Here is a 23,670-nt window from a genome sequence, read left to right as displayed (position 1 = left end):
ACTGTACATTAAATATGTGAGAGAAGGGCAGATGTGCTCAACAGAGCTTACAAGTCTCTTCTCATACTTCTTTTGGCACAAAGCACTTTCCTCTGAAGTGCTTAAAATCTTTTTAATGTCCTCAGCAAAATGCAGCCTCCAAAACTAAACACAGTACTCCAAGTAAAACCTCACCAATGACTGTACAGAGGTGTTAAACACATTTCTTCTGCTGGTTATGCCTGTCTCTCAAAGATTAAACTCAATATTGAATAACAAACAATTTGAATGTTAAAAAAAAAAAAAAAAGTTTGGCAAAAAATCTCATCCTATGCCAACATAATTTGAGGTTACGGGGAGGAATGTTAGGAAATTCTTCCTCACAAAGAGGGTGGTAGATGCCTGGAATGCCATCCCGACGGAAATGGTGGAGAGGAAAACGGTGATGGAATTCAAAAAAGCATGGGATAAAAATAAGAGGATCTCTACTTAGAAAATGCAGGATGTAAATTAAAGAACTAAGGCCGGTATTGGACAGACCTGCACGGTCTATGTTCCATATATGGTATTTCGGTGTAGGATGGGCTGGGTGGGCATCAATGGGAACGCCACTAATTTGGAACATGAGGATGTTACTGCAAACAACGGGATGGTTGGATAGGCTGGAGTGAGCTTGGACGGCAACTTCAGCATTTGGAACCTAGGACAATACCAGACTTTACAGTCTACGGCCCAGAAATATCAAAGAAGAGAGACAAGTTAATCTAATCATCTAAACAAGTATTTTTAATGGATATAACTTATAGGCAGACTGGATGGACCATTTAGGTCTTTATCTGCCATCATGTACTATGGGCTAGATTCACTAAGCAAACCGATCGTGCACCGATCGGTTTGCGACCCGATTCACTAACCTCTGTCCCGATCATCCTCCAATCCACTCATGCAAATGAGGGGAAACAGCATTGAAATGATGGCAGGCAGCAATTCACAAACAAAAGCCCTGCAACACCGACTGGGCTGGCTGATCACAAGCAAGTGACTGCTGGGGAGCAGTCGTTCACTGCTTTCTGACCGCCATCTCCTGCTGTGCCTGCTGTCTACCCTGACTTTACAGCTCTCTGCCCCCGACTCTCCTGCTCTCTCTGCCGCAATTTTCTCCTGCCGCCCTGCTCTGCCGAGAATCTGCTCTCCTGCTCCGACTCTCTGCTTTTTTCTCTGCCCCCGAATCTGCTCTCCTGCTCCTTGCCCCGACTCTCTGCCTTGCTCTACCCTGCCCCAAATCTCCTCTCCAGCCGCCCTGCTCTGCAAATCTCCTGCGTGGTTCTCTGCCCTAAGCGCTGCCCTGGCCTTCCCCCGCAGTGCGAGCCCATGGTTTTAACCCGCAGGTTTAAAGCGGGTTGAAATCATGGGCTCGCTGGGCTAGTAAAAGTTTTTAAAAAAAAATAAAAGTCATGGCTCATCTACAGATGGTCTGCGCATGCATCGGGATCACACACTAGCGATCCGTGCGGTCGGAGGGGGGCGTTCCTTTGATCACCCTCATTTTTCTTTTTTTGTTTGGTGAATTGGTCGGGCCTGCACGGATTGGCCACGGAGTCAGGTTAGTGAATCTAGCCCTATGTTACTATGTAACAGAAGAGAATCGGTTCCATTCCTTTAAAGACAAAAAGAACAACTCAATTCAGACTCTTTATCATTATTAGCTCTTTAACATTTTACCTGCTGGGTTCCCCCCCCCCCTGAATTCAGATGGTCCCAACTCACTGACAACTGGCATCTGGCGGAGCTTACAGAATGGAGTGAGAAGCATTGAGTCCAGATAGGAAGAACATACCTGACTGATGGCACTAAGATCCCACAGTAAGTACGCAGGGCTGAGAGTCAGCTCCTTCCCTTCTATGGTCATGTTCTTCTTCGCCTGTTTGCTCAGCTCCTGGAATCCCTGAGGATTATTCAATTGCAGGAGTGCAACGCTGGCCTCAGAATACAGCTGCAGCTGTACAAAACACAGGAACAATATCAGGCTCTATGTTGCCTCATCCTCCTCTTTAAATTTACTGAGGATGAAGGATTGGTAAACATTTAAGGAAACTATTCAATATTTAACAGAAAACGAATTTTAGAATATCACACCAAACAACCCCCCCTCCCCCACCACACACACACACTAAACTAAACTAAACCTTAAGTTGGTATACCGCATCATCTCCACAGAAGTGAATTGTCTCCATCCCCGCGATTTCTGTTTCTCTCCCTGTCCCATCCCTGCAAACTCTGTCCTCATCTACACAAGCCTCCAAAACTTTTAAATCCTAAGTGGAAGTGTGTGACGCAGTGGTTACAGCTGCAGCCTCAGCACCATAAGATTGTGGGTTCAAATCCCATGCTGCTCCTTGTGATCCTGGGCAAGTCACTTAATCCCCCCTTGCCCCATGTATATTAGATAGTGTGGGCCCACCGGGACAGATAAGGAAAAAAAACAAACTACATAGGCTATAAGTGGTATATAAATACTAAAATAATTTAAAAAAAAAGTGTTGGAGGCTTGTAGGAATGGGGACGGGACAGGGACAGAGCTTGCAGGAACACGATGTCCCTGTGTCAGCCTCTAGATCAGTGTATCGCAGCGGTCTCAAACACGTTTTATTTGTGGCCCGCGTTCTGGACTGGATTATTCTCTTCCTTTTGGAGCAGCAGCGTGTCTGGCCGGCTCGTTCCATTCAAAGCCGCGGGTTGGCGGCTCCTTGCGCTATCCACTCCTGCATCGGAAGCCTCTCTGACATCACAACATCAGAGAGGCTTCAGACGCAGGCGCAGATCTCGCAAGGAACCGTCACCCGCGGCTTTGAATGGAACGAGCCGGCCAGACATGCTGCTGCTCCATTGGCGTACCAAGGGGGGGGGGCGGTCCGCACAGCTGGCCACCCTCCACTGTTCTCCCTAGAGTGCGGCTCATCTAGAGCAGTGGTGCCCAACCTGCTTCCCTTCCCTTCTCACCGCTGCCATCGGGGAACAGGCCGGCACCGTGCTCTTTGATCTCCCTACTTCTCTCGCCACCCGACGTCAATTCTGACATCGAGAGGACGTTCTGGCTAGCCAATCGCTGCCTGGCTGCCCGGAACATCCTTTCCGACGTTAGAATTGACGTCGGGCGGTCGGTCTCGTGGAGAAGAGAAGCATGGATATCTCGGCCTGTTCCCGATGGCGGCGGCAGCAGCAGCAGCAGCAGCCTATTCCCCAGCGGTGGTGGCATGGGGGAGGGCAGGAAGGAAGAAAGAAAGAAAGGGGGGGAACAGGGAGCCAGAAACAAAGCAAAAAATGGGACACAAAATCAGAGAAAGACAGACAGAGAAAGAAAGAAAAAGTTGGGGGAGGGAATGAGGTCTGGAGGAGAGGAAGCATACGGGAGGCTGAAAGAAGGGAAGAAATATTGGATGCACAGACAGAAGAATAAAGTGCAACCAGAGACTGATGAAATTACCAAACAAAGGTAGGAAAATGATTTTATTTTCAATTTAGTAATAGAAATGTGCCAGTTTTGCGAAAGAAAAGATATTAAACTTTAAATGTGAGGGCTGCAGAAAAAATAGAGTACTTGGAGGGCCGCAGAAAAAATAGTTAATGTCTTATTAAAGAAATGACAATTTTGCATGAGGTAAAACTCTTTATAGTTTATATGTCTTTCCTTTTAACTGTTAAAGGAAAGTTTTATAAATTATAAAGAGTTTAACCTCATGCAAAATTGTCATTTCTTTAATAAGACATTAACTATTTTTTTCTGCGGCCCTCTAAGTACCTACAAATCCAAAATGTGGCCCCGCAAAGGGTTTGAGTTTGAAACCACTGGTGTATCGCAACCTGTGTGCCTCAGCAGATTCCAGGTGTGCCATGAGAGGCACATCCTGTAGTCAGTCAGCCAGTGCCTGCACTTCTTCTCCTCGCCAGCGCACCTGCTCCTTCTCCTCACCTCTACAGCATACCCCCCACCCAATAGGAGGCTCAGGACTGCTTTTGAATATCAATCCCTAGAGTTCTCATTTGGCTTTCTAAATCACCTACTCAATATTAATGATCCTGGCAATTTACCGTGCACACAAGAAATAGCAAAACAGACAAGAGTGCACAGTATTAATCTATAACATACAATTCATCAAACAGATCCCCAAACCAACTGAGCAATCATTGTTAGGATAGAAGACATTATTACAATGAAATCTATGCAGAAAATCATTCACTATCTCGCTCAAAGATAAGAGGGATATCAAACCGTTGAAGTTTGGGTTGGTCTCATGGTTCCAATATTGTGAGACTTGAAACTGTAAAACCACTTTGAACCTCTGGCACCATGCGGTTCAGGCATGCAGACATCAGAGTCATGATGAGAAAGCGGAAATTCCCTTATTTGAACTAGAATTGCCAAATTTGTGCAAGCCAGGTAAAAATTACTTGGCAGGCCAGATTCCGGCCCACTGGTCATAGCCAAGACTATATAGATGCAGACAACCCCCCTTGCCCACAGGCAGTACAGATATATATAACTCAGATGCGCGCTCACCCAATGGTGTATATTTCTAACAGGCAGCACAGATATATCCACACATTTCCACATAAAATGAAGATACACAAATCCACACACCCATAGAAAATGCAGATATAAACACTGATCCAACCACAATCAATAGACACCCAATGATGTCACTCTCCCCTACCACAGGCAACACAAACTGACAGAAACCCCTTCCAGGCAACAGAGACAGATAGACAGATACAGACACACATCAAACACATCCCTCCAAGAAATACAAACACAGTGACAGGCAAATGAGTTGGAATGAATTCTATGAACCATGCTCCACATGCTTTCCTCAAGTGTTCATTCTAAATCAAGGTCGTAATAAATTAGTTATAGATTACGAATGATCCGCTCAATCTCTAAGTTTCTAGAGCCAAAATCATTAAATATATTAATTCATTCTTTAATTATTGCCAAACTTGATTATTGTAATTCATTATTAATAAATGTTACGCAAAAGGAAAAGACCCGATTACAAATAATCCAGAACACTGCTGTTAAAATTATTCATAACGGTAAAAAATATGATCACATTACTCCTTTTCTGATCAAATATCACTGGCTTCCTATTAATCACCACATCACTTTTAAAATTTTATTACTAGTATTCAAAACTCTCATCACTAATGAACCCCAATTTATCAATAAATCACTTATTCCTTATAGTACATCACGTTCCCTTCGGTCTACTAACCAAAAGCTCTTAGTGGTTCCCTCCCTGAAAATTATTGGAACTCGATGACAAGATATGTTTTCGGTGATGGCTCCACAACTTTGGAACACTTTACCTCAGCAATTGAGAGAGGAAAATAATTTGAGTCATTTTAAAAGTAACTTAAAAAGTTTTCTTTTTAAAGATGCTTTTAATCTTTAAATTTCGTTCAAAAATTTTACATTACCTTCTTCCAGGTTTCCACCTCTCCCCCGCTAATGTTTTTCCATTTATGGTTCTCTCCTGGACTCTAAAAATATTGAACTGTAGTTCTGCCCTTTTTTTTACCTAGTGTCTCGGTTGGTCTGTAAGTCTGTTGGTCTTAACTATTGTTTTAAAATTTTTAAATGTTATGTTAAAATAAATGGGGGGGGGGGGTTCTCAATGTTGTAACTTGCTTAGTAAAAATTACATTAAGCGACTCATCAAATTAAAATAAACTTGAAACTTGAAAACAGTTACAGCAGAAGGGCTATTAGGGGTCTATGTGTTCCTCTTTCTCATCCCTTGAATTTAAAAAAAAAAAAAAAAAAACCCGTCCCTCTCAAGTAAACCTGTGTATTTTCTACATGCAGATTCCTTCAAAAGATGATAACTTTCTAGTAACATATAAAGTAGAAACAGAGATTGAGCGGTGCTGCCCCTTTCCTTCCCCCCCAATCTCCATTGCCACCAGGCCAAAACGGGAGCACGTCATCTGGGGTGATGCCAATACACTGTAAACCGACAGCAGACAAAAGGCACAATTCCAAGCTAAAGAAGTGAGATGCACCCACACACACACACAGGTGTGGACCCCAATTAATTTCCTACTGGTCATCAAATACCTGCCTGGGATGAAAATGACTGAATGATGGAAGTGGTTGGCTCTCAAACAATTTTCACATACTTAAACAGAAAATGGCACGGGGATGGGTACCCGTGGATAACCATGGAGTAGGAATAAGGACAGAGCTGACAGGGTGGGGTGGGGACGGGGATAAACTGTGTCCCTGTATCTTTCTCTAGCCGTAAAAAGGCTTTTCCGACCAGATGGAACAACATCTATAAAATGCTAGTATCAATATGTAAAAACTAACACGACTTTGACAACTGGCAATTCATTCAATGAACACAAGAAACTGCTTTTGAATTTAAATGAACTATTGTTAAATTACATCATTTGGATTTTAAAAAGGTTTGGATAAGTTCTTGGAGGAAGTCCATCATCTGCTACTGAGAATGCTGCTACTACTTGTTTTTTTTTACCAGGTATTTGTGACTTGGATTGGCCGCTGTGGCTACGGGATACTGAGCTAGATGGACCACTGATCTGACCCAGCATGGCTACTCTTATGTTCTTAAGTTGCGTCTTGTCTGCCTTTGATGTGGCAACAACACTCTTGCCAATGATCAGATTCTTATCACTTGCAGCGTCCTTCCATCATGTGCCTAGTTGCTCATGCATCTTACTGTTACTGCAACAGATTTATCCATTGTTGCTGGCATCAAGGAGCATTTCCTATATTTAATAGACCCTTATTTTTCTGTTCATCCACTACACAGCGTTGGTTCTCTTCTACACCCATGTCATAAGAACATAAGAATAAGTCTTACTAGATCAGCCATTATGCCCAGTAGCCCGTTCTCATGGTGGCCAATCCAGGTCAGTGCCTGGCCAAAACCCAAGGTGTTGCAACATTCCATGCTACTGATACAGGGAAAGCAGGGCTTCCCCCATGTCTTTCTCAATAACAGACTATGCACTTTTCCTCTAGAAACTTGTCTAAAATCCAATTATTTTCCAAGATGATGTAAAAACACAGGCAACCAAATCTTTGGGAAGGCTGCACCAAACAAAAGGCTCTATTTGTGATTTACAAACAACAGTTGTACAGAATATTGTCCCTTTTTATAGCTTAATAAAAAGATTTAAATATAAAATCATATATATTCGATGCTCATGCAGATGAGGACAAAGTCCACTGGGATGAGGTAGGACAGAGACAAACTTGGTCTCCATGCAGTGGCATAGTAAGGGGGGGCAGGGGAGAGCGGTCCTCCTCGCTGCCTCCCCTGCTCCTTCCCCGCCCCCCACTACCACGCACACCCCTTCTCTTCACCCTCTTCCTCTTTAATGTTTGGGGCGCGAGCAGCAACCCTAATCTGCTGCTCACATCAGCATCAGCTCTTCCTCTGACTTAACTCCCTGGACCTGTGCGGTCATCTGTGGCAGAAGGGAGCAGGGAAAAAGCGGGTGTGGGGGGTGGAGAAGAGAGGGAGGGAGGGGCACCCCTCGCTACGCCATTGTCCCCATGTTCTTCTCAACCTATTAAAGACTTCATAAACAAGGCAGCAAAGTCAGAGTGTAAAACAAAGCAGCACCCTCACCGATTTTATTTCAGATGCCAGGTTCTCGGGAAGTTTGGCTCGCAGCTGATCCGTCTCTTTGAACGATGCTGAAAATCCACTGAGGAAAGCCATATCTTGTATTAACACTAACCCCGGCGCTTCTTTATCAGTGGTCTATACAAAAAAAAAAAATATATCAAAATAGAAATGTCCTGTATATATTTAATATTATTTATTTCAGCTACAGTATTTATATACCACCTAGGCCTCGATGTCGGCAGCTTGTCTTGATCACCGCTGCTGACGAGTTGCTGAAGAGAGCCGCGGAGCAGGGGGGTTTTGCCAGGTGCAGGTAGAAGGGAGAGGGCCAAGTGGGTGAGGGAGCAGAAGAGAGAGAGAAAGAGAGAGGGGAGGGAAACAAAAGGAAATATTTCATACTGGGCTGGGCCGGAGTGGAGGGAGGGTGGAAAGATTCTGGCTACAGGGTGCATTAACAAAGGAAAAGGGGGGAAAGCTGAAAATGGAGATAGTGACACAAAGAAGAGAAAGAGTAAGCAGGACCTACTGAATAAGGATAGAGATACAGAGGGGACATGAAGAGGAGGTGAAATAGAGACATATAAGTAATGTTGAAAAAGTTATTTTCAATTTAGTGATCAAAATGTGTCTGTTTTGAGAATTTATATCTGCTGTCTATATTTTGCACTATGGCTCCCTTTTACTAAACCGCAATATCGTTTTTTAGCGCAGAGAGCCTATGAGCATTGAGAGCAGCGCGAGGCATTCAGCGTAACTCCCTGTGCTAAAACCTACTATTGTGGTTTAGTAAAAAGGGAGGGGGTGTATTTGTCTATTTTTGTATTTTGTTACCGAGGTGACATTGCATACAGTCATCTGCCGTGACCTCTTTGAAAAAACCCGGAATATGAATAATTAACATTTTCTCTGCCTTTCATTGTGCTTTGTGTTTTTTTTAAATTTTATTGTTGGTAGATCATTTTGACTTAGTCATTATAAAGTAGCTCGCAAGCCCATAAAGTGTGGGCACCCCTGCTCTTACTCTGGGGCACCAGACCTCCCTCACGGCACACACACGGCAAATGGAAGAAAGAGGAGAATTTTTGGTCGTAGGGAGGAAGGTACAGAATGTGATAGGGAAGAAAAAGATGAGAGTGAGAAATGTGGCAAGGGAACAATGGGACAGATTGAAAGGGATGCAAGAGGGAGGAATATTGGACAGTGGTGAAGGGAATGGAGGGAGAGATGTGGCATAGTGTTGGAGAGGGGTGATAGAAGGAGAAATGTTGGGCATGGGGCTGGTGGGCAGGCACGAAAGATGAGAAAGAGATAAATGCTGAACCATGGTAGGGGGAACCAATGGACAGCAACAGAAGAATTTACAGAAGATGGGAAAGCGGAAAAAAGAAACTGGGACCAACTTTATGGAAAAATAAGTCTCCAGACAACGAAGGTAAAAAACGGAATTTATTGATTAAAATATGTTAGCTTTGGGAAATGTATATGGCAGATGTCTTTGTTTTGTGTTCAAAAGAAAAGGAAATGCATTTCTGGTTTTATTTCTACGGTGTTGAAGTACTTGTTGACCCTTGCTGTGACTGGTGGGGATCCCCAAGCACCGCCAGCAGAGGACCTCCTCTAGAGATGGCCAGAACTCCCCTCCACCAAGCGCAGCAGTCGCTGGCAGCATCCATGAGCCACTAAGGTGCCAGCATCTGTGACTCAGGGACGCTACTGCTGCCTGCCAAGCTTGGCAAAAGGGACCCCCGGCCAACTGCAAAGGAAGTCCTCAGCTGACAGCTTGTGGGTTCTCATCAGCTGAGTATTTATATTTACATTAGAGGTTCTGGTAGAAACCCATATACAAAGTATGTATTCTTCCCAATTAATATTTCCAAATTAATAAAGTCTCTTTGCTTATTTGTAAATGGGTCTCTACCAGAGCCTTTAATTCAGTAGCATAATTAAATAAAATAACTATTTCTGAAGTTTATAGGGAAGGATGGTGACGGAGGGGATTCCTCGCGGGGTCGGGTGGGGACGGAGGGGATTCCTCGCGGGGACAGGTGGGGACGGAGGGGATTCCTCACGGGGACGGGTGGGATTTTGGTGGGGACGGGTGGGATTTCTGTCCCCGCACAACTCTCTAGCAGCAACCCCGACCTGCTGCTCGCGCCAGCATCGGATCTTCCTCCTTCTTCACTTCCTGGACCCGCTCCTAGGAAGTGACATCAGAGGAAGATCAGATGCTGGCGCAAACAGCAGGTTGGGGGTCGCTGCTCGCACAGGGAACGTGGATGAACAGATCCAAGATGGCCGCCACAAACAGCTGCTGAGAAGACGCTGCTAATCTTCTTTTCTCTTAAAGAGGATTTCCTACAATCATGCCGAAACGGAGGGGTAGGTGCGTCGATAGTGCCTCCCGACGCCCAGCAGCACCTCCAATCGGCTCCATAGATGAATTTTTGCGGCGTCTGCAGCGGGAGCCTGTGTTGTCGGGAATTCGCCCGCTGGAGACGCCGTGGTTGCTCTCCCTGGGCTTGACGCCATTTTGAGTCCCGACATCAGAGTACCGCAACCGCAACCTCAGAGAGCAAGCTCTCCATGTGAGCTCAACATGTCAGAAGAGATGGCGTTTTGAGCCACAGGAGGCCAGCTAGGGCTTGTTGGAGGATCCCGAGGGGATTTTGGTTTCCCTGGAGAGACCGCCTGAGGAAGAAACTACAGCAGAGATGGACCGAGGCAGACAAGAGGTATGCCTGGGAGCTGCAAAACTCTCTTTACCGCTTGTATCTTTTACAACAGTAATCAAACCACCAGAGGTTACTCTGGACGCCTTGTGGGATCTTGTAGTAAATTTGGGAAACTCAATTGCACCACAAGTAAATGAACTAGGGGAGAGACTGAATAAACAGGCAAAAGAACTTTCCACTTTAAAACAAGATATTTCAACAACTAAAAGTGATATATTAAAAGGGTGGGGGTGGGATGGGATATTTTATGATTTCTTTTGCTTAGGAATAATTGTTGGGTATAAGGGAGGGGGGATATTTGATGCGAGTTAGAATTTGATGATATATTAAGTGATGTTAAAGTACTAAATGATTGTATTTTATGTTACACTTATTGTGAGTTTTAAAAATGAATAAAGATTAATAAAATAAATAAATTTCTACGGAGGTGACTTCAGTTAAAAAAAAATCACGAAGCACTGGTAACAGATAACACTCTCCCCTAAGGAAAAATTGGAAGTTTTGGAAAATCAAAGTAGAGTTAATAATTTGTGCATATTAAATTTTCCAAAGATAGCTATTGTTACTCCAATAACAATAGGTATCTTTGGAAATTTTAATATGCGCAAATGTTAAAGAAATTCTACATGTACCGGAGCAATCTATACCTCCCTTTGTTCGAGTTTATTATTTGCCACAGAAATAGACCAGCAACAACTTGGAAATGAAATTCAACAAGAGACCCACTGGATGTTTCCAATTTATTAGATAATGGTAGAAATAAACATGGTTGGATATCCAGAGAGTAAATAATTCCTCTAAAATACCTCAGCCCCACCACTCCACCGCTATGTTTGCTTCAAAATAGCGGGAGATTTGCGTGGTAACTCATCATCGGTATTTTACCTAACTGAATGCTGTGACAGTTTTAGACAATTTTTATCATTTTTTATCCTTTTGATATCTTTTTTTCATATATATCTATCTTTTTTATATAAAAAAAGTTATACCATAGTAATGGGTATACTTAGCTTTTAACCCACACAGCTGGACCTGGGAGCCAGACCCGACATGTTTCGTACAAACGTACTGTCTCAAGGGTCTCCCGAGGCCGCCGTTGTCATCCGACTCACAATCATAACTTCTGTTATGATTGTGAGTCGGATGACAACGGCGGCAGACAGGAAGCAGAGGGTTGGTGTAAAGGGCCATTACTCGGACTGGCAAGGGGTCACGAGCGGGGTTCCTCAAGGATCGGTGCTGGGACCGCTCCTGTTTAACATATTCATTGACGACCTGGAGGAGGGAACAAAATGCGAGGTCATCAAATTTGCAGATGACACCAAACTATTCAGCAAGGTTGAAACCACGGTTGACTGCGAGAATCTCCAAAGGGATCTTACGACATTGGAAGAATGGGCGAAAAAGTGGCAAATGAGCTTCAATGTAGGGAAATGCAAGGTCATGCATGTAGGGAGAAGGAACCCGATGTTCACTTACAAAATGGGGGGATCAATGCTAGGGGTCAGTAATCTGGAAAGAGACTTGGGAGTGATGGTAGACACGACATTGAAGGCATCGGCACAATGCGCCACAGCCTCGAGGAAAGCAAACCAAATGTTAGGTATCATTAAGAAGGGTATCTCGACCAGAACGAAGGAAGTCATCCTGCCACTGTACCGGGCTATGGTGCGCCCGCATCTGGAATACTGTGTACAGTACTGGTCACCGTACCTCAAAAAGGACATGGCAATGCTTGAGGGAGTCCAGAGAAGAGCAACTAAACTGATTAAGGGTATGGAAAACCTTACATACACTGACAGACTGAAGAAGCTGGGGTTGTTCTCCCTGGAAAAGCGGAGACTCAGAGGAGATATGATAGAGACCTTCAAGATCCTGAGGGGCATCGAAAAGGTTGACAAAGACAGATTTTTCAATTTGAAAGAAACCACAAGAACAAGGGGTCACTCGATGAAATTGAAGGGGGACAGGTTTAAAACAAACGCAAGGAAGTACTTTTTCACACAGAGGGTGGTGGACACATGGAACACCCTTCCGGAGGCCGTGATAGGAAATAGCACAGTACAGGGTTTCAAGGAAGACCTGGATAGGTTCCTGGAAGACAAAGGGATTGAGGGGTACAGATAAGAGCAGTGGAAGGTTTAGAGATAACTGTAGAGGTAGGCAATAAAATTAGTCAGGGACCGCTGACCAGGCAATAAGCCTGATGGGCCGCCGCGTGAGCGGACCGCTGGGCTGGATGGACCTCTGGTCTGCCCCGGCGGAGGCGACTACTTATGTACTTATGTACTTAAACTAAACCTTAAGTTTGTATACCGCATCATCTCCATAAAGATAGAGCTTGGCACGGTTTACAGGCAATTCAATAAATGAGGGAAGGACATGATAAGAAATTAGAGGTTATGAAGAATGGTGGCGGGTCTTAAGCGCACGAGACAGATGCATGACATACGAGCGCCGACAATTCAGCACAGGACTTCATTGCACCGAAGAAAAACCTTTTAAAGGGCTCCGACGGGGGGTGTGGGGGAGAACTCCCCCCACTCTACTTAATAGGGATCGTGCTGGCGTTGGCGTAGGTAGTAAAAAGATGTTGAAACTACCTGAGAGACGTGGGCGGAGAGGGACAGGTAGCCATCCAGTATAATTCCAAGACTTCGAACCTGGTCTTTTGCTGTTAAGAGGGTGAATTCCCAGGATAGTGTCGGACGGGTGAAAGTAGTGGGGGGTTTTTTGTGCCAGCGGTGGAGGCAACAGCTCCGACGCTCACAGAATCCTTATGAGTGTCGGAGCTGTCACCGCTACTAAAACCATGCTATGGTTTTGTAAAAAAAAAAAAAAAAAATGAGGGGGAAAGCACAGTTACTTACTGTAACAGGTGTTATCCAGGGACAGCAGGCAGACATTCTTAACGCATGGGTGACGTCACCGACGGAGCCCCGGTACGGACCTTTTTAACTAGAAAGTTCTAGTTGGCCGCACCGCGCATGCGCGAGTGCCTTCCCGCCCGACGGAGGAGAGCGTGGTCCCCAGTTAAGATAAGCCAGCTAAGAAGCCAACCCGGGGAGGAGGGTGGGACGTAAGAATATCTGCCTGCTGTCCCTGGATAACACCTGTTACGGTAAGTAACTGTGCTTTATCCCAGGACAAGTAGGCAGCATATTCTTAACGCATGGGTGACCTCCAAGCTAACAGAGAGGGAGGAGGGATGGTTGGCCATTAGGAAAATAAATTTTGTAACACAGATTGGCCGAAGTGTCCATCCCGTATGGAGAAGGCATCCAGACAGTAGTGAGTAGTGAACGTGTGAACTGAGGACCAAGTGGCAGCCTTGCAGATTTCCTCGATGGGCGTGGAACGGAGGAAAGCCACAGAAGCAGCCATAGCTCTGACCCTGTGGGCCGTGACAGCACCTTCCAGTGAGAGACCGGCCCGAGCATAACAGAACGCAATATAGGCAGCAAGCCAGTTGGAAAGCGTCCGTTTAGAGACAGGACGACCTAGACGGTTAGGATCGAAGGTCAGAAAGAGCTGAGGGGACGAGCGGTGAGCCCTGGTACGGTCAAGGTAGTATGCAAGGGCACGCTTACAATCCAGCGTGTGCAACGCCTGTTCCCCAGGATGAGAATGGGGTTTAGGGAAAAAGACAGGCAACACAATGGACTGGTTGAGGTGAAAAGCCGAGACCACCTTGGGAAGGAATTTAGGATGGGTACGCAGAACCACCTTGTCATGGTGAAAAACAGTGAATGGTGGTTCGGCGACCAGTGCATGCATCTCACTAACCCTCCTGGCAGAGGTGATGGCAATGAGGAAAAGCACCTTCCATGTTAGAAGTTTGAGCGAAGTTGTGGCAAGAGGCTCAAAAGGGGGTTTCATGAGGGCTGATAAAACCACATTCAGGTCCCAGACGCCAGGAGGAGGCTTCAGAGGTGGTTTGACATTGAAGAGGCCTCTCATGAACCGGGAAACCAGTGGATGAGCCGTGAGAGGTTTTCCGAGGATAGGCTCATGAAACGCAGTGATGGCACTGAGGTGGACTCTGATTGAGGTAGACTTGAGGCCAGCGTCGGACAGAGAGAGCAAATAGTCCAGTACAGTTTCCACCGCTAATGAGGTGGGATCGTGATGATGCAGGAGACACCAAGAGGAGAACCTGGTCCACTTCTGATGGTAACATTGGAGGGTGGCCGGTTTCCTGGAGGCATCCAAAATGCGACGGACAGGCTGAGACAGATTCTCTGGAGAGGTCAGCCCGAGAGAAACCAAGCTGTCAGGTGGAGCGAAGACAGATTGGGATGCAGTAGAGACTGACGTTGCTGCGTAAGTAGAGTAGGAAACACAGGAAGAGGAATGGGCTCCCTGGAGCTGAGCTGAAGCAGGAGGGAGAACCAGTGTTGGCGAGGCCACCGAGGAGCGATGAGAATCATGGTGGCCCTGTCCCTGTGGAGTTTGGATAACGTCCGCAACATCAGAGGTAGTGGAGGAAAGGCATAGAGGAACCAATCCGTCCAGTCGAGCAGGAATGCATCTGGGGTCAGACGATGAGGAGAGAAGAGTCTGGAACAGAACTGGGGCAGCTGATGGTTGTGAGGCGCTGCAAAGAGGTCCACCTGCGGAGTGCCCCAGCGAGCAAAGATGGAGTGGAGTGCTGAAGGGTCCAGAGTCCACTCGTGAGGTTGAAGGATGCGGCTGAGATTGTCGGCCAGGGAGTTCTGTTCGCCCTGGATATAGACAGCCTTGAGGAAGAGATTGCGGGCCGTGGCCCAGGTCCAGATGCTGAAAGCCTCCTGACAAAGGAGGCGAGATCCGGTGCCGCCTTGCTTGTTTATGTAGTACATGGCGACTTGATTGTCTGTGCACAGGAGAAGAACCTGAGGGCAGAGAAGGTGCTGGAAGGCCTTGAGAGCATAGAACATGGCTCTGAGTTCCAGGAAATTGATGTGATGTTGACGCTCCTGAGGGGTCCAGAGTCCCTGGGTGCGTAGATCTCCCAGGTGAGCTCCCCACGCATAGGGGGAGGCATCCGTGGTTATGATCATGGAGTGAGGGGGTAGATGAAAGAGTAGACCCCTGGAAAGATTTGAGGAGTTCAACCACCATTGAAGAGATTGCTGAAGAGACGATGTCACAGAGATGGGATGAGAAAGAAGATCCGTGGTCTGTGACCATTGGTTGGCAAGAGTCCATTGAGGTGTCCTGAGGTGGAGTCGCGCCAGAGGAAGCACATGGACCGTCGAGGCCATGTGGCCCAGGAGGACCATCATCTGTCGGGCAGGAATGGAGTGATGAAGGAGCACCTGACGACAGAGGTGGAGCAGGGTCCGTTGACGGTCGGAGGGGAGAAATGCCCTCATTAGTGTGGTGTCGAGAACTGCTCCAATGAACTGAAGTCGCTGTGTGGGAAGCAGATGCGACTTGGGGTAGTTGATCTCGAAACCCAGGAGATGGAGGAAAGAGATGGTGTGATGAGTGGCTTGTAGCACAAGTGGAGACATAGGTGCTTTCACCAACCAATCGTCCAAGTAGGGGAACACTTGGAGGTTGTGAGACCTGAGGAAGGCCGCCACCACAATAAGGCACTTGGTGAACACCCTGGGCGATGAAGCGAGGCCAAAAGGTAGCACTTTGTACTGATAGTGACGGTGCTGTATCTGAAACCGTAGGTAGCGACGTGAAGTCGGATTGATTGGGATGTTAGTGTAGGCCTCTTTGAGGTCCAGGGAACATAGCCAGTCGTGTTGAGAGAGAAGAGGGTAAAGCGTGGCAAGGGAGAGCATTCTGAACTTCTCCTTGACCAGACACTTGTTGAGGTCCCTGAAATCGAGGATGGGACGAAGGTCTCCTGTCTTCTTGGGAACCAGGAAGTAGCGGGAGTAGAATCCCTGACCCCTTTGGTCCGGAGGCACCTCTTCGATGGCATTGAGAAGAAGGAGGGATTGGACCTCCCTCAGGAGGAGGGGGTTTGGGAGGAGTGAGAAGCAGACTCTACGGGAGGATTGTCTGGTGGAAGAATCTGGAAGTTGAGAGAGTAGCCGTGGCGAATGATGTTGAGGACCCATTGGCCTGATGTGATGACCTCCCAACGGCTGAGGAAGATTTGGAGGCGACCTCCGATAGGCTGAGGAAGAGGCAATGATGATGGGAGACTGGCTATGCCCTGGAGGAAAAAGTCAAAAGGGCTGAGATGGTTTTGACGGAGGGAGAGGCTTGGCAGGTTGGTGAGACTGTGAGCGAGCCTGAGATTGATGCTGTTGATGAGGTCGGCGAGGCTGCTGTTGAGGCGGGTTGAGAGGTCTGGCCGAGAACCTGCGCTGGTAGGAAGACTGCTGTCTGTAGGTGCAAGCAGGTGGAGTCTTCTTTTTAGGTTTAATCAGAGTGTCCCACCTGGTCTCATGTGCTGAGAGTTTCTGGGTTGTTGAGTCCAGGGACTCTCCGAAGAGTTCATCACCCAGACAAGGTGCGTTAGCCAGGCGGTCCTGGTGGTTAATGTCCAGGTCAGAGACTCTCAGCCATGCCAAACGTCGCATGGCCACCGCCATGGCAGATGCGCGAGAGGTCAGCTCAAATGAGTCGTAGATGGAGCGAACCATGAATTTCCTGAGTTGGAGGAGGCTGGAAATATGTTGCTGGAAAAGAGGGACCTTACGTTCAGGAAGGTATTTCTGTAAGGAGGAGAGCTGTTGCACCAGATGCTTCATGTAGAAGGAGAAGTGGAAGGTGTAGTTGTTGGCTCTATTGGCTAACATGGCATTTTGGAAAAGGCGCTTACCAAATTTATCCATGGTTTTTCCCTCTCTGCCAGGAGGGGTGGAGGCATATACACTGGAACCCTGAGATTTTTTCAAAGTAGATTCCACCAGGAGGGACTCGTGGGGCAATTGAGGTTTATCAAACCCTGGGATTGGAATAACCCGGTACAAGCTATCCAATTTACGAGGGGCTCCAGGAACCGTGAGGGGAGCTTCCCAGTTTTTATAGAAAGTTTCCCGTAAGATGTCGTGGACGGGCAACTTCAGAAATTCTTTGGGAGGTTGCTCAAAGTCTAGGGCATCGAGGAAAGCCTGAGACTTTTTAGAGTCGGACTCTAAGGGAATGGAAAGAGCTGCTGACATCTCCCTAAGGAGTTTGGAGAAAGAGGATTGCTCTGGTTTGGAGACGGTGTCGGTCATGGAGGGTTCTTCGTCGGTTGACGAAGCGTCCTCCTCGGTACCGTGAGGGGAGTCTTCCCACAAATCTGGGTCCCTAACGTCGGGGTGCGTACGTTTGGACATCGGTGTGGAGGGCTCGGCATGGCGGGTCTTTGAAAGAGATTTGCCTGAGCGCACCGAGGCAGTACCGGGTGAGGAAGACCGATGTTGTTCCTGGGACCGGACAGGGTCGGCAGCATCACGGGTATGTACTGTAGGTGTTTCTGCCAAGAGCACCGGCATGGAAGTATTAATCGGTACCGAGGGGGTCGACACCGATGGGACAGTGTGAGGCTCGGACCGGTCCCGTACCGGAAGGTGCAGTGCCAGAAACACCGGCAACAGTTGTTGGAGCTGTTGTTGCAGCTGCTCCTGTAACTGTGTTTGGAGTATGGCCGCGATGCGGTCGTCCAGGGGAGGCACCGGTACCGCTTTTTTCTTCTTCGGTACCATAGGTGCCGCTCTACGCTCCGGCGATGAGGAAGCCGATGATGAGGCACTCACCGAGATCGGAGCGGAGCGTTTGCGGGGCCGGTGCGGTGCCGGGAGGGCCGGTGTCGCAACCGTGGCAGGAGGGCGCTCAAGGGAAGTGGGAGGCTTCTTAGCCGGCTTACCTGGGCCCAACGACCCCGAGGAAGGGTCCGGTGGTGTTGATTTCGTCGGTGCCGACTTTTGTGGTGCCGTCGACGTCGCAGCCGGTTCCATGGCAGATCCGGTACCAAACAAAATATTTTGCTGGATCTGCCGATTTTTCAAAGTACGCTTTTTAAGTGTAGCACAGCGGGTGCAGGTGTCAGCCCGATGCTCTGGACCCAAGCACTGGAGGCACCAATTGTGTGGGTCGGTGAGGGAGATCGGGCGTGCACACCGCTGGCACTTCTTAAAACCCGGTTGAGGGGGCATGAATGGAAACACGGCCTCCGCAAAATCGAACCCGGAGGCCTGTATGGTGGCAACAGGCCCCGGCCTGAAAAAATAAGGAAAACTCGACGTTTTGTGAAAACAAAAATAAAGGGAAACCGATAAGAAAAAAGGAAAAAAAGTGAAAAAATACGCGAGCGGGAAGGCAAAAATTAGTTTTTCAACGGCCGTTGAAAACACATGCGTGTTCTTCGCTCCGCGGAAACGAAGAAACTGGGGACCACGCTCTCCTCCGTCGGGCGGGAAGGCACTCGCGCATGCGCGGTGCGGCCAACTAGAACTTTCTAGTTAAAAAGGTCCGTACCGGGGCTCCGTCGGTGACGTCACCCATGCGTTAAGAATATGCTGCCTGCTTGTCCTGGGATAAGAGACTGTATTCAACTAGCCTTTAATTCTAATTAATCCAATCCTTATTTTTGTTTAGGATTAGTGCTGGTAATGAGACCTATAGCTGTCTTTCTTCTTCACGGTGCCTTTGTCTAGTTTCCCTTCCTTCTGCATCTTAGATTAATAACACGCCTTCCATGGCATACTTCGTAGGTTCTTTTGGTCAAGAATTCCGTGAACCATTTTTTTCACTTTGCCGTGTACTCCTAACGCTTCCAGATACAGGAGCAATAGTGAGTGGTCCACTGCATCAAAGGCTGAGGAGATATCAAATTGTAAAAGGACTGTTTGCAGACAGACAAAAACCCCGGACAAAACCTACCATGTAACCTCTCCAGACGGTGCGCTTTTCTTCTTCTGAAACGTGCAAATGTGCCTCTTCAGCTGACAAAATAAATCAGAAACAGGATTATTCTATAACTAAACAAAGAAATTGTAAGATCACACCACTTGCCACAAGGCTCTGGAAAAAAATAAATAAAAGTACGACAACCACAATGTTCCTTTCCCTAACAGATTGGCAACTAATTAAATTGTCCCACTTGGCTTGCACTGATAACTGCAGCAAACATTACACAGAAAATTCTGTTTTGCTTATTGCCCCTCCACAAATTGTCCACTCTCTCTATGGAGAGCTTCTATAGCTTAAACCATTTTGGATCGGCGGACCAGAACCTCCCTCCTGTCCTTTTCAGACAAAGGTACTGGGGGGGGGGAAAGAGGGGTTCGGGGAAGCATCTGCTGCAGGAGGGAATGGGCATTTCAACCTGCCTTTTATTTGTGGGGAGGGGGGAAGGTAGGGGTTGGTTCGGGGGGGGGGAGCATCCATTGACAGGAGGGAATGGGCATCCATCCTGCCAATTTTTTCTCATGGGGGGGGGGTTGGCTTGGCATCCCTCATGCCGTTTTTGCTACCATGGGAAGGGGGGAGGGGGAGTCGATCCCCAGTGCCAGTTCGGAGGGGGATGTCATGGGGGGGTTCTTTTCTTTCTTTTTTAAATAGGGCAGATACTGTGCTTGTGTAACACACACACAGCATCTGTGCCCATTTAAAAAAAAAAAAAAAAAGGGTTAGCATGCTATAAGTATTTTTGTATCGGTGGAACAGGTAAGCAACTGGTCTTGACCAGTCGCTTTTTTCGGATCACTAAAAGCAATCAAAACTGGTTTAGCAACAATCGCTGACTTTAGTGCATCTGGCCCTTTGCCCCTAATGTATCCCTGACAATCTAGCTCCACACCAGGAGGCCAACGCAATAAAGTGCATTCAAGCTTTGATCAAGGTTAGTGTGACTTTAGCACACAATTTTATGGATGGATAATGTAGAAAAGGATTTTGACAACCTTGTGGACAGCTTTGCATTAGACACCAGCGTATTAAAATCAGTGATTATAAGAGCAATGCAGATAACTGAACAAAAGAATTAGGGGGGGAAGTTATCAATGTGGACTAACATTAGAGTGTTATTTTACTGTGAACCTCAGTTATTAGTAACTCGGTCTTGCTGCACAAAATGTTAGTGGTAAAATAACCCATCTTAACAGTAGCCAATGTGATAATCACTTCCCCCTCAGTGTGAAGAGTTTCAGTCTCCAGTAAATGAGCTGATATTGTGATGCCAGGAGAAGAGAGTTTCTGGCCCGACTTTGACGGAGGTGGCAGACTTGGAGTCCCACGATATGGAGAGCTGGGGGGTGGGGGCGAGCCCCTTACCAAGGCTGACATGCAGACCTGGATTGGAGAGGTTCAATCCGAAATAAAATGTCTCTCATAATTAACAGTAAATTCTACTGCTATTGCCATACATGCTGCACAATGAAATTCAATATTTATGTATAGAAATAAAACAAAAGCATAAAGGAAAAAAAATAATAACTTTTTATTGGATTTACTTAGGCCCCCTTTTATCAAGCCGTGATAGGCTTTTTTATTGCCGGCTGATGCGGTGAAAACTGCGACACTCACAGAATTCCTGTGAGCGTCGGAGATTTTAACGTAGCGGCTGGCACTAAAAAAAACCCCTAATGCGCCTTGATAAAAGGGGGCCTTAACCAGAAACCTGATCAAGTTACATTAATTCCCCCTTTTACAAAACCACACAAGAGGTTTTTAGCGCCGGCCAGCACGCTGAATGCTCTGTGCTTCTCCGACGGTCCCAGAGCTCCTATGGGCCTCGGGGCAGCGGAGAGCATTGTGACCCTGGGCAAGTCACTCAATCCTCCTTAGCCTCGGGTACGTTAGATAGATTGTGAGCCCATCGGGACAGATAGGGGAAAATGCTTGAGTACCTGATGGTAAAACCACTTAGATAACCTTAGATAGACGGTATATAAAAACCTAATAATAAAATAAAAGAGGTTTTGGTACAAGCCAGCATGTTGAAAGCTCTGTGTTGTTCCAACAGTCACAGAGTTCCTATGAGCCTCGGGGCAGTGGAGAGAGCATTCAGCATGCCAGCACTAAAAACCTTTATGTTTTTGTTTTATGTCTACATATCACCTTGTAGAGTGGACCAACATGGCTACCACACCATTTCACTCAATATTTATGTGACATGAACACAATCCAGTTAATACTTAAAATCACGTTTCAACCCCCCCCCCACACACACACACACACACACAAAAACAGTACAGAATTCTTACCTTCTTTCTGAGTATCAAACGTAATGACTGTAACATTTGTAGATGGATTTTTTGGTTTCGCCACACGGAACATGTTACTAGCAGACTGGAAAGATAACTCGACTCTTGAAAGGTCCTTCAAAGTGACAGTGGCGGGCAGGCCAGGATCAAGCACAAGCATTGGGACTTTAATGCAATGGGTCAGCAGACATTCCAAATGCTTCTCCCTGCAGCAAACACCAAAAAAATCAGGACCCATCAACGGTTGAGAAAGTTAGAAGTGCCACTCGAAAATCTAGCATCTAAGAGGGATCTTCAAAACATTTTCAGACTTTTATTTTTTTAACACTATTTATTACATAAAGTAAAACCTTGGTTTGCGTGCATAATTTGTTCTGGAAACAAAGCACTCGTATGTCAAAGCGAATTTCCCCATAAGAAATAATGGAAACTCCACAACCCAAAAACTTTAATAAAAATACTGAAGTGTAGTACATTTAGAACAGTTACTACACTCCCGTGTCAGAGAGAGAAGAACCATCGGCTCAGCTGTGACGCGTGTATACAATGCGTATTTGCATTTCAAGACCTCGCAGCATCTTCAACTCAGTTGTGATGACATGCCACACGTATACGCGCTAATTTATCAAGTTAAAATTTAATAAAAATATTTTACCCGTCTTGCAAAACACTCACACACCAAGTTATTCACAATCCAAGGTTTTACTGTATCTCAAAAGTAAATTACATCACCTTTCCACACAATCACCTTGTTTTGCTTGACTGACCAGTCACATGACATTCTACGACAAGCCCTCTCACCCCTTCCTGTGAAAATATGGAAACTTTTTGAAGAACCCTCGTATATAATTTATAACCTCAGTTCGATCAGGAAAAATTGTTTTCAACCACAGGAGAACGGTATTAAGAGGGCCATTTTCAGATCTATGAATCTGTTGCTAAGTCTCAGAAAACTTTTCCTTGTGCATACTATGCCTTTGAAAATTGTCTGGGAAACAGGGAACCACATTTTAGAAAGAATGACCAACTCAGAGAATATGGCATCCAAGTTCATATGAGCACTGATGTGTTCTATTGCATTTGTGTCTGGGTCTGTTTATTACTGGTTTGGTCTTACCAACAATTTTTATTGTTTTTTTGATCCTGGGTCTGCTTGCTGCTATTTAGTTATATTGTCAGATTGTGGCATTTGATATTCATTTGTATTTTCGATTATTTAGCATTGGATTAACAAAGGACTTGTTCACTAGGGCATTACTACATCTCAGGTTGGTTGTTTCTTCATTGTTAAACCTCTGATAATTTTCACCTAGTATATATACATACATATATATGCTAGTCTTTAAGCCCGTTACATTACCAGGTGCTAGAATAGATGTGTGTGTCTGTCTTTCTTTCGTTCTTTCTTTCTCTTTCTCCTTGGTCGCTTTCTGTCTGTCTTTCTTTCTTTCTGTCTCTCTCTTTCCTCGGCTGTTCCCCAACACCCCTTGCCTGCTCCCCTGTCCAGCAGTAGCCTTTCTCCCTTCCTTTTACCTCCCCTGTGTCCAGCAGCACCCCTTCCCTGCTCCTCCCTGTCCAGCAGCACCCCCTTCCTGCTTCCCCTGTCTAGCAGTAGGCCTTCTCCCTTCCTTTTACCTCCCCCCTGTCTAGCAGCACCTCTTCCCTGCTCCCCCTGTCCAGCAGCAGACCTTCTCCCTTAGTTTTACCTCCCCCCCCTGTCCAGCAGCACTCCTTCACTGCTCTCCCTGTTCAGCAGCACCTCTTCCCTGCTCCCCCTGTCCAGCAGTAGGCCTTCTCCCTTCTTTTTACCTCCTCCCCTGTCCAGCAGCACCCCTTCCCTGCTCCCCCTGTCCAGCAGCAACCCTTCTCCCTTCGTTTTACCTCCCCCCCTGTCCAGCAGCACCTCTTCCCTGCTCCCTAACTTTGACCTCCCCCACCTGTCCAGCAGCACCCCTTACCTGATCCCCCTGTTCAGCAGTAGGCCTTAACTCTTCCTTGTACTTCCCCCGTGTCCAGCAGCACCCCTTACCTGATCCCCCTGTTCAGCAGTAGGCCTTAACCCTTCCTTGTACCTCCTCTGTGTCCAGCAGCACCCCTTCCCTGCTCCCCCGTGTCTAGCAGCACCCCTTCCAGCAGGGAATTTTTACCAGCATGGGA

The 23,670-nt window shown here is 46.7% G+C and overlaps 1 protein-coding gene across 5 annotated transcripts in view; it reads right to left on the bottom strand.

Annotated features, from left to right (window-relative positions):
• Positions 1 to 23,670, bottom strand: part of GNPTAB (N-acetylglucosamine-1-phosphate transferase subunits alpha and beta) — a 145,446-nt gene that overhangs the window by 97,085 nt on the left and 24,691 nt on the right. For all 5 annotated transcript variants that reach the window (XR_004540199.1, XR_004540200.1, XR_004540201.1 and 2 more), the window contains exons 5-8: positions 21,514 to 21,719; positions 19,190 to 19,251; positions 7,638 to 7,772; positions 1,817 to 1,978 (exon numbers count right to left, since the gene is read on the bottom strand). Coding sequence is in view for 2 of the 5 variants with exons in the window: in XM_033953309.1 (XP_033809200.1) it covers positions 1,817 to 1,978; positions 7,638 to 7,772; positions 19,190 to 19,251; positions 21,514 to 21,719 (565 nt within the window). In the remaining 3 variants the exon portion in view is untranslated. The remainder of the gene's footprint in view (positions 1 to 1,816; positions 1,979 to 7,637; positions 7,773 to 19,189; positions 19,252 to 21,513; positions 21,720 to 23,670) is intronic.

This window comes from Geotrypetes seraphini, chromosome 7 (genome assembly GCF_902459505.1).
Source record: "Geotrypetes seraphini chromosome 7, aGeoSer1.1, whole genome shotgun sequence".
Classification (NCBI taxonomy): domain Eukaryota; kingdom Metazoa; phylum Chordata; class Amphibia; order Gymnophiona; family Dermophiidae; genus Geotrypetes; species Geotrypetes seraphini.
Note: the sequence above shows the minus strand (reverse complement) of the source record. Positions and strands in the feature narration are given on the sequence as shown.